Genomic DNA, 12,076 nt, shown 5'->3' with positions numbered 1-12,076 from the left:
TGCTTTATTTTATTTATGTTCAGTGAGGAGAATTAAACACGCCACTGCTTAGGCTAAAGCCACCTCCCGACCCTCCTGTCTACTTTTCACAAACACAACGCAGACCGGCTACACAGACATTTTGGGCCATCACTGGGGTTTGGGTTTTGTCCTGATTATCTGTTGTTTTACTGTCCCTCTGAGCTACATGTCTTTGTGTCATTCCACTAAATCTTTCATCATTTGTTCCTGTCCCCCTAACTTTCTTCAGTGCTTCTGCATATGAAACTTTTTCAGTTATTTTAATTCTCTGGGCCTCTCTGGCTTCCCTCTGCACTACACATCCTCCATAGGCAGCACTGTGCTCTCCTCCACAGTTACAACATTGTATCTTGGAATCTTTGTCACATTTTCCATACTCATGTGGCCCTCCACATCTTGCACACCATAGTTTACCTTTGCACTGTTGCGCTGTGTGTCCCATTCTCTGGCAGGCATAACACCTGAGTGGCTTTGGTATATATTCCCTCACTGGGTGATTCACATATCCCATCTGTACTGCATTTGGTACATCTTTTTCAAACTGAAGTACTACTGACAGGGTTTCCTTCAGTGTGCCATCCCTTTTACTTTTGAGCCTTGTGGCCTCAGTCACTTTTCCTCCTTTTATCTCTTTTTTCACATCTTCCATTGTCATGCTTAGTGGGACTCCTGAGATAACTCCTCTCACGCTTGCCATTGCTCCAGGTATATGAGCCTTCATCCTTTCTCCTTTAAGTGTTGACATTCTAAGTATTTTTTCTTGTTGTTGTTTACTGGTTGCATGTATCAGCACTCGTTTGTTGTTCATAAACCTGGCGAATTTTATTCTACCAATTTCTTCCTCGATTATTTTGGTAAGTTTGATTGGGTGATAGTGCCCACCATCCTGGTAGAATTCGATCATAACTTTCCAGTCGCTTTCCTGAGCTTGATCCATATTTATCCGCCTTTCATTATTTCGTGACTTTTTCCCAGCCCTGGCCTCGCTGTCATCCGACCAACTTTTCGCTCTGTCTCGTGAGCTTCTCTCTGGCACAGTCCTTTTCTGTTTCCTAGATTGATTTATCGTCCAATCCATTTCATTATCCAATCCATCCGAGCTAGATGTCATAATTTCACAGTCAGAGTACAGTTTATGCAAATCCGCCAAAACAAATGTTCAATCCTACCGCGCTACCACTCTCGCCACGTCACCATCCCAAACCATCAGGATCATTATTACACCAGGTTACAGTCTAACTTAAAGGGGGAAAAAAGGAAATACCTAAATAAAATAAGATAACCACATTTACATCTTATTATCTATCCCTGCATCTTTAAGAAAGACAAGGATTTCCTTATAACAATCCCTCATCACCTCACTCCTCCCTAATAACCTACTAAACTCCATTCCCGTCCCAGCTCGTACATCCTGTCTCTTAAAGCGTTCCTTTCTACCTCATACTTGCCACATTTAAGAATCACATGCTCTACATTCTCTGTGACATCACACTCATCACATTTATCAGACACGGACTTTGACATTAAATACAGAGTTGATTTTAAACTAGTATGACCTAATCTTAATCTAGAAATGATGACTTCCTCTCTCCTACACTTTCCTTTGAAAACCTTCACGTTAATCAGAGGTGTCAAGTAACGAAGTACAAATACTTTGTTACCTTACTTAAGTAGAAATTTTGGTTATCTATACTTCATTGGAGTAATTATTTTTCAGACGACTTTTTACTTTTACTCCTTACATTTTCACACAATTATCTGTACTTTTTACTCCTTACATTTTAAAAACAGCCTCGTTACTCTATTTCATTTCAGCCTTTAAATAAAAACTATCCAGTTAAATTGCTCCATCCGGATAGAGTGAATTTGGTTGTGGTTGTTTCAGATGTTCTTGTCCAGTTTTGTTCTTACATCCGTTCCCTCAGATTCCTGCAACTAAACTTGGATGTACATTCCAATAAAGGTTAGGATAAATGATAACATGAACATGAAGTTTGACTTTTTGCACCATTACAATACTTATAGGCAACTAGTCATCATATCTCCTGCTCTCTGAAACACATGTTAATGCTCAATAGTACACATATATGGTTCTTTAATATATTTGCATTATACTAAGATACATTCATTTTCAATGGCTTTTGTCCTTAATGGCCTTTTTCCCCCTTACATTACTTTTACTTTTATACTTTAAGTAGTTTTGAAACCAATACTTTTATACTTTTACTTGAGTAAAAAACTTGAGTTGATACTTCAACTTCCACAGGAGTATTTTTAAACTCTAGTATCTATACTTTTACCTGAGTAATGAATGTGAATACTGAAGACACCTCTGACATTAATTGACTTCTGTATGTTATAAAAATGTCTCCCTTTTACACCGTTGTCCCACACCTTCTGCCATGAATCCCTCACTGCCTTTCTAATTCATGATTTTGCTTCACCTTTACCAAAAGGAATTTCCATAATTACCTCACTACTCAATTTCAATGCTCTTTTAGCAATATTGTCTGCTTTCTCATTACCATCAACACCCATGTGGGCAGGAACCCAACAAAACTGCACAGTAATTCCAGTTCTGCATAACCTCCACAATACCATTAATATTTCCAACACTAGATCTTCTCTTATTGTTTTATTTGAAGTCAAACTCTGAAGGGCTGCAGTGGAGTCTGAACAAATGACATAGTTCCTTCTCGCAGTTACAGTAAGTATTTCATTTACCAAAGAAAGTATTTAGAACAAAATGCATACAACATTCTTTTCATCACTGGTTTACTACGACTTCTGTCATTTAGCAGACGCTTTTATCCAAAGTGATTTACATCTGAGAAAACAACACAAGCAAGAAGGTTTAGAAAGAGTTTTATTTTTTCCGACACAATGAGAGCTGACGCAATTTATATGATTCTGATTGTTAATATCAATATATAAAATAAAAATATTTTTTAATTCATGTGTTCTTTATTATTTGTTATAAAACATTTATGTTGTTAAGAAAATTTTATTGCAATGGGCTTCAAAATAATACACATGGTAAGTCTTTGAGACATTAAAACATTTAAATATCAAACTGATCAAACTATCAAACTGATTTTGGTGTGAAATATATAGATATACAAGACACATTTAAAGCTGCAGTTTCCAACATTTAACCACTAGAGGGAATAAAGATCCCAAACTAACCCCCAAACTCAGAATGACGGTTCATTCATGCATGAATCACCCACAGGTTTTCTGCAGGGGTTTGAAGCCTCTTTTTCCTCGTATTGTGGCAGGTTGGAATTATATAAAGCAAGAAGTTTAATGTGAAATTAGGGGCGTGGCCTTTTGATTGGCAGTAATTTGTCCAACCTGTAAATAAATACTTTTTCTACGATCTTAGAAAATGTTGGGAGTAAAGAATCAGGCCTGTAATTAGTGAATTGGTGTCTGTCTCCAGTTCTGTACAGTTGGATGACTTTTGCAGTTTTCATTTTTTTTTGTAAATGTCCCAGTTCTGAGCGACTGATTACAGCTGTATGTCAGTTAACAATCCATCAATAACCTTTTTGACTATTGTCATATCACCACAGTCAGTTGACACCTTGTTTTTACATTTACTTACAATATCTATGATTTCTCTCTCCTCCACAGCTGTGAGAAACATTGAATCTGGATTTCTACTTATTAATATTTCCTTCCATCCATCAGCTGATCCAGGATCACACATTTTTCTGCCAGATTTGGTCCAACACTCACAAAATACCTGTTAAAATTATTAACCATTCATATCATTAACGACTTCATTGTTATTGGTTAAATATTGCGGATAATTAGTCTGTCTTGAACTTTTCCTAATGGCATCGTTCAATATATTCCAAATACCTTTAACGTTATTTTTAGTCCTTATTCATGAAGGAATTCATGTCCCTCTCCATGAAGGCAAGTAGTCTCAGCTCTGAAACAGCAAAGTCCTCCCTCCATTCTCATATTATTATTTTTATTATTATTGTAATTATTATTACAAAAGTGCATCTCCACTCGTTGAGTTTGCACTTTGAAAGAGATGGAAAATGGACTGGTACCAAAAGCCAGGCTTGTTGCACAAGGTTTTGAGGAAGTGCAAGATTCTGCTACAGAAGGAATCTCCAACCTGTGCTTCAGTCTCTGAGGCTCCTTGTGGCAGGAAGTTATCAAAAACAATGGCAACTGCATTTGATGGACATAAAATCTGACTTCTTTCATGGACTAGAAATGTGGAGAGACATTTTCATTAAACCTTCTCCAGAGACCAACAGAGCAGATGTTCTTTTTTTAACCCACATCAACTCCATGGTTCCTGACACAGTGGATTCCTATCAGTTTTCCTACCGTGCCAACAGATCAGTGGATGAAGCGATGGCTTCGGCTTCACTTCACCTTCCAACACCTGGACAGGATGAACACCTATGCACGGCTTCTGTCCCTGGATGTGTCATTTGATGAAGCCAAGACCAGTGAAATAACAATCTGGATCAAAATGACGTGATTGAGGAAGTTGAGGATAAAGGACAAAAGTGCATCTCCATTTTTCAACTTCATTTGATGACATTTGTCTTTCCACATTGTTTTCTGAGCTAAATGCTGGTTGTACTGATCACGTTGTAGCAATAATCTGCATCACTGACAATTTTCCTCTTGTTGATGCACTAAAGTCTTTTTTTATTTGTTTTCATTATTATTACGATGGATTGTTCACTCTTGGGTTTATGTTGAGCTTTTATAACTCACCACCAGGGGGCACTGCTGCTCTTTCTACATATGGAGAGTGTAATATTCCAGAGTTATAAACAATAAAATGATTCATACATCTAAAATGAAAACTTTATTACATTTTTCATGATTATTTCTGACTAAATATGAGTTGAGGTAAAAAGACATTTACTCCTAAACGGATGTCTGATATAAAAGGGTTAAATCCAAAGTCTGTCCTGAATCTGATCCCGATGATCCTCCCTCTTCTTCCTGCTCTCCAACCTGCAGATCTGCAGCTTCAACACGGATCTCAACATCAACTTTAAAATAAATCATGAGTCAGACGAGTTGTAAATCTAGTACAACTTGATTTTATACATGTGATTCAATAATATTGTTAATTTTATATTTAAATAATATGAAAAACGTACACAAATATGTTGTAATTTATAGTTACAATAACAGCATGGATCATTTGAATAACATTGTTTTGACTTAGTTTGTCCCATGAATTATCACGATAATCTGATGTATGTGCAGCTCAGATTTTAAAATGTATAAAGCCTTTTACAGTTTTCAGTGAACTATGTATAACATCACAATATATAACCTCTGAACGGAGTAGATGGAGAGAGTTTAACAACATGGAGCTGCAGATTAACTTTACAAAGAGAATGTGAGTGAAGAAGAAAAAATCGGGAAAAAGGACGTGTGAGAGAGGCTTTGTAGATTATCGAAATAAACTGTGACGTTTAAAGAAACTTCAGCACAGACTAACAGCTCTTTATTTGCACCGGGGAGACGGCAAGTTACCAACAGCAACAAATAATACGATTTTAAGAATGAACAGGGATTCAAACAAACTCAATGCAGAACTTTTAAAAAAAGTACACCACCACATCGTTCCCTCTGCGTCAAGTTGATGGAGAAGCATAAATCTGTGTTGAACCTGCAACCCTTGTGGGGAGGGGATTAGGATCATCAGCCACAGGAGGTGGTGGTTGGACTTCTGCGGGTTCTTCTTCTGTGGGTCAGACAGGAGTGGACAGCTGCCCCCGGAGGACGACAACATGAGCTTCATTTGTCACGAGTAACCAGACTTCTCCTCCGGGTGATTTTTCATGTGATTCAGCAATATACTTCTGCGGCTAAAACCTTTGTTGCACGTCTCGCACAAATATCGCTTCTCACCCGTGTGCGTGTCTATGTGGCGTTTAAGATCCGATAATGTAGTAAAGGTTTTGCTGCAGGTGTTGCACAGGTACGGCCTTTCACCGGTGTGGATCCTCGAGTGAATCACCAGGCAGGAACGTTGCGTGAAACCTTTTCCACATGTTTTGCAGATGTAGGGCTTCTCGCCCGTGTGCGTGGTCATGTGGCGTTTAAGAATTGATGATTGAGTAAAGGTTTTTCCGCAGGTGTTGCACAGGTACGGCTTTTCACCAGTGTGGATTCTCGAGTGAACCACCAGGCTGGAATTTTGCCTGTAACTTTTTCCACATGTTTTGCAGACGTAGAGCTTCTCACCCATGTGGATCATTTTATGCTTCTTGAACATTGATGATTTTCTAAACGATTTTCCGCAGGTGTTGCACAGGTACGGCCTTTCGCCAGTGTGGATCTTCATGTGATCCATTAAAATACTACGTTTATTAAACTCCTTCCTGCCAGTGCTGCAAGAAAACGCCTTCTTCCCCGTGTGGGTCCTGGTCAGCTTTGATTTACAGTTGCCGTCTGAAGGGACAGCAGCATCTTCGTGGTCACTGTGTCGTCTCATTGGCTCCGGATCTGCAGTTTTACTGGAGTCTGAGCATAAACTTTCAGTCCCTTCCTCATCTTTGTTTTGAGCTTCAGGAGAAGTGTGCAACAGCAGCTGGCCACAGTTTGGTCCTGGTTCACCATTTTCAATTTTCACAACAGCGACATTGACCAATGAGACATCCACCTCTACGTCCTCGTGTTTCATCTCCTGACCGCTGGAGTCTTCCTCCAGTTCTGTAGTCTGTGGATGCCCTGGTTCCTCCTGGTCCGGGCTGCAGCTCCTCTCCAGGTTATCCAGGTGCTGGTCACTGAAAACCCCGTCCTCCTCCACCTTACAAACATTTTCTTGTGGGAGTTCTGGAATTACAAAAAGGGACAAAAAGATAGGATTTTAACAAGTCAAAATTGCTTCCCAGTGTTGATTGTTTGGTTGTATTTGTGAGGTTTAAACTTTGTCCTGAATCTTCAGTCTTCCCCTTCATCTATGTAGTATATTTGAAAACAAGTGCATTACTCTGTGTGACCTTTAGGCGGCACTGTGACTGTACTCTTGTGTTACTGCGTTGGTATCGAGACAGTTGAAGAATAAAGTTGTTGTTCTAGAAATGGCTTCTTCCGCGTCATATATAACGATCTAACTACAAGTACTGCATATCAACACCTATATGAGCATCCTCCAAGCATCGTGTTTTTTGCCAGTGTCATCTCGCATCTTACAAGTTCTAGTTCTAAGGTATAGAGTGTATAACAAAATAAATGTTGGCCGGTTTGAGAAGCAGGTTGATGACATCCTATGGGATGCTGGATACACCCATGATGATGTTGAACAAGCATATCAGTCATTTAAACTTAATAATTTATGAATATTATATTATACAAAGATGGTTATTATTATTATTATTATTATTATTATTATTATTATTATTATTATTATTATTATGTATAGTATATTATATTATTATTAGTATAGGTATCGGATAGGTGAATGAAATGAATGAATGGGATGCCTGGGTCTGGGGCCCTCCGTTGTCGGGCCTGCGCGGGTGTCGCCTTGTTGGGGGGTTCCCTCTCTCCGGGCCCGTCTCCGGTCCCCCCCGCTGCCTCTGCGGCGGGGCGCCCCTCTGGTCTTGGAGGGCCACTTTCGTGGGGGACGGGTGCGCCTGCCCGCGTCAGCGGCCGGGGCGGCTCTGTCTCTCCGGGCAGGCTGGCCCCCTGCCGGGTAGGGGTCGTTGGCCTGAAGGGTGAGGGCCTCCTGGCCGCGTGTCCGGCCCGGACTGGGTGGCCGGGGATTGCCTGGGTCGCGGTCCGCCGCCGCGGGATCCCTGGCTGCTTCTTCCCGCGCCGTGGGGGCCCCGCCCGCGGGCCCCCTCGGCCGCCGCCGGGGGGGGGGGCCTCGCAGGCGGTGGGTTGCCTCCCTCCTACTTCTCCCCTCTGTGGGGTTGCCGGTGGCCTGGGTTCCGGGCTCTTCCGTGTCGGCCTCTGGTCTCGCGGGTGGCGGGGTTGCTCCCCCCCTCCCCCACTATAGATACACTTCAGGTGGAGCTTTGTTTGGTTTATTACACACACACACACACACACACACACACACACACACACACACACACACACACACACACACACACACACACACACACACACACACACACACACACACACACACACACACACACACACACACACACACACACACACATATAGTCACTTAGTCACATGCATTTACACACACACACACACACACACACACACACACACGCATGATCATATACATACACACACACACACACACATAGACATACACACTGGCTTGTTCACCTGCATGCTGGCTCTCTAGTTTTTGGGTTTAGGTAGCGGTAGCGATAGCTTAGCTCAGACTGCGATGAGATCTCAAGATTTAGGTCGATTGCTGTTATTGTTTTGGTTGGCTCCGTGCCGGTTTCGTGCTTTGTTTGTGGTTTTTTGTTGCAGATTTCCAGTGCTTGACGTGTGTCTCCGTGTGTTCCTGCTTCCTGGATTGGCAGTGGATGTCGTCACCCCCCCCCCCCCCCCCCCCCCCCAAAAAAAAAAAAAAAAAAAGGAGAAAAAAAAAAAAAGCATATCAGTCATTTTTCAAGTCTTTCAACTCTATTAAACAGGTGCTTTCCTCTTCCTCGTCAGCAAAAAAGCAAACAAGGTCTCTGCATTTAGAAAACCCTGGTTTACACCAGATCTCCATAAGTCTCTGAAAGCTAAGAATAGATTGTATAAAAAAATCATCAGTAATCCATCCCCAATTAATATAGAAAATTATAAGACATTTCATAACAATTATAATCATTTTGCTAGAACTGCCAAGAAAAAGTACTTTTCCGACAAATTCAATGAGGCTTCTAATAACATAAAAACTACCTGGGGAGTCATTAACCAGCTTCTAAATATGGATAAGTCTACAGCCAATCTTCCATCTCAATTTGTTGATGAAAATCGAGTCTACTCTGACCCATCTGACATTGCATATGTTTCTAACAATTATTTTGTTAATATTGGTACAGTTCTTTCAGAAAGGATAACTCCTATAGCCGGGTCTCCATCTGAGTTTCTGACAGGTTCCCATCCTTCTATTCAGAGCTTCAAGCCTCCTACAGAGAAGGAAATCTTGGACATAATTATGTGCCTGAAAGACTCAGCTGCTGGTCATGATGAGGTCAGATCTAACTTAATTATGAAAACTAGACATTCAATTGCTAAGCCTTTGACCCATATTTTCACCAAATCTCTAGAAACTGGAATAATACCCAATGACCTCAAAATTGCCAAAGTAGTCCCTGTTTACAAATCTGGAGACCATAGTGTATTTAGTAACTACCGGCCCATTTCTGTTCTCCCATGTTTCTCAAAGATCCTGGAGAAATGGGTCTATAACAGAATGATGAAACATTTGCAGGACTGTAATATACTGTATAAACACCAATATGGATTTAGGAAAAATCCTTCTACAGAAACGGCTATAATTCAATTGGTTGATAAAATTCACACTGCAATCAATAAAAACGAATACACTTTGGGAATCTTTCTTGATTTATCCAAAGCTTTTGACACAGTTAATTTTGATATTCTTCTTCAAACATTACTACACTATGAATTTGCTGGAATCACTCATGTGTGGCTTTTCAATTATATTCATAACCGTCAGTAATTTGTCATCATTGATGTTAAATCATCAGAGAGGGCCGCCTTAAAATGCAGGGTCCCCCAGGGGTCTATACTAGGGCCCCTGTTATTTTTGATTCATAAATGATTTGGCCGCAGCCTCGTCCTCCTTGTTTCCTGTACTGTTTTCCAATGATACAAACTTATATATTTCACATAATAATTTTTCATCTCTAATGGGAAAGGCCAACCATGACTTACAAAACATTTAAAAATGGTTTAAAATTAACAAACTATCACTGAATATAAAAAATCTAATATGATTATATTTGCATCAAAACATTAAATATATTGTAAATCTAACACCGGTCTGTCTTTAGGAGACGACCCGCTCACTCAGGTTAGATCAACAACCTTCCTTGGTGTAATTATCCATGAAAGTTTAAGCTGGAAAAACCACATCAACCATGTCTGTAAAAAAATATCTAAATCTATTGGTATTATTGGCAAATTCCGTAGTTTGGTGAATGAAAATTGTCTCCCAACTCTTTATTATAGCTTGATATATCCATATCTCATTTACTGTAATAGTATTTGGGGAGCTAGCTACAACACACATCTTCATAAACTTCATATGTTGCTAAAAAGATTGTGCAGGATTGCCACACACAGCTCATTCTGCCTCTCTTTTCAAACAACATAATATTTTACCCATCTTTAAGTTAAATACATATCAAACCTGCAATTTTATTTTCAAAGTATTGTTCCTGCCAGTTTCATTTTCTTTGCCATGTAAAGATTTTTTTCAGTTCAACAGTGATATGCACCATTTTAATACAAGACAGGCTAATCATTTAAATCTCCTGAAGTTCCGTACTGGTTTGTGTCAGTTCTCCATCAGATACAGTTATGGAACACCTACAGCAATCTCGTCTACCTCTACTTCATTCAATCATTTTAAACGTAAACTCAGGACACATTTAATTGATCACATTACCTAATGATATTTCTAGATTTGTTATTTTTTCTTTAATCATGTAGATACCATGTATTCTATTCATGCTGCTGTTTATTTGCTTTGTCTTTGTTTTTAGACTGCAATCATGTATTCTGCATATTTTAAATCTTTGTACAATCTTTTGCTGTATTTTACAGGTAGAGGCCTCGTATAAGCCCCTTGGGCTTTTTGCCTCAGCCTAGCACATTACCAATCTCTCTTTTACATTTGTATGTTACTTGTTCTGTTTTTTATACTGTGCTGAATTAATGAATCTAAAAAAAAAAAAATCTACACGGAGCCACTGTGATCTGCATCTTTTCTACAGAATAAAGGATTAAGTGTAAAGTATGAAATATCAGTCTGGTCCTGAGTCTGAATGGAGCATGAAAGGCAGCACCAAGTAAACAGAACAACAAGTTAGTTCGGGATGTTTCCGAATCCCACATCAGCAGCTGCTTGAGCTGGGGAGTTTCCCATTTAGTTGGTTTGCTTCATCACCACGGCTTTTAACTGACCCACCAGTCTGGCCCTCGGCAGGAGGGTCCCCCCTGATGAACCTGGTCCTGCTCAAGGTTTCTTCCCTCCTAAAGGGGAGTTTTTCCTTGCCACTGTTTGGCTTAAGGTTTTTCTCCCACTAGGGGAGTTTTTACCTGCCATTGTTTATGTAATAACTGCTCGGGGGTCATGTTCTGGGTATGGGTCTCTGTAAAGCGTCTAGAGACAACTCTGTTGTATTAGACGCTATATAAATAAAATTGAATTGAATTGAATTGAATTAACTGGAAACAAAGGGATCTTGTAGGAGTCATACTCATGTGTTCATTCATTCAACTTTCCAGGGTTACGTACCGACTCTGTGGAGTCTGATTTCAGGTTTCCAGGCGAGGTCCAACAGTCTGCGCTGACGGTCGAGCTCTTCTTCATACTCCAAGATGCTTTTTTCAAACACTGACAATATTTCTACAGCAGCTGCTGTTAGTCGCTGACCGATAAACTCTCTCAGATGATTCACCTTAGACATTGTTGAAGAGGAAAAAGAAAGGAAACAACAGAACCGTCCACCTCAAAGGAATCACTGCTTACGTGTTCCGTTCGCTCCAAACTTCCGACCTTCCGCCGGGTGTTACAATCTGGATTTCCGGTAGAAATCACGGTTCTACGGATAGTTCTTTCTCGCAGTTACAGTCAGTATTTAATTTACCAACGAAAATAATTAGAACAAAATACATACAACATTTTTCATCACTGGTTTACTACGACTTCTGTCATTAAGCAGACGCTTTTATCCAAAGTGACTTATATCTGAGAAAACAACACAAGCAAGAAGGTTTAGACCAGGGTTCGGCAACCCGCGGCCCCTTAGCGCCGCCTAGTGGCTCCTGGAGCTTTTTCAAAAATGTTTGACCTTTTTTTTCCTTTTTTTTCTTTCTTCCTTTTTTTTCTTCTTTTTGC

General features: G+C 40.1%; 1 protein-coding gene across 1 annotated transcript in view; it reads right to left on the bottom strand.

The window, feature by feature from the left end:
* Nucleotides 1–12,076, bottom strand: part of LOC133440705 (oocyte zinc finger protein XlCOF6-like) — a 49,378-nt gene that overhangs the window by 32,727 nt on the left and 4,575 nt on the right. Inside the window, exon 2 of the mRNA XM_061718023.1 lies at nt 5,861–6,334. Coding sequence (XP_061574007.1) covers nt 5,861–6,334 — 474 coding nt within the window. The remainder of the gene's footprint in view (nt 1–5,860; nt 6,335–12,076) is intronic.

This window comes from Cololabis saira, chromosome 3, assembly GCF_033807715.1.
Source record: "Cololabis saira isolate AMF1-May2022 chromosome 3, fColSai1.1, whole genome shotgun sequence".
NCBI classification, from domain to species: Eukaryota; Metazoa; Chordata; class Actinopteri; order Beloniformes; family Belonidae; genus Cololabis; species Cololabis saira.
Note: the sequence above shows the minus strand (reverse complement) of the source record. Positions and strands in the feature narration are given on the sequence as shown.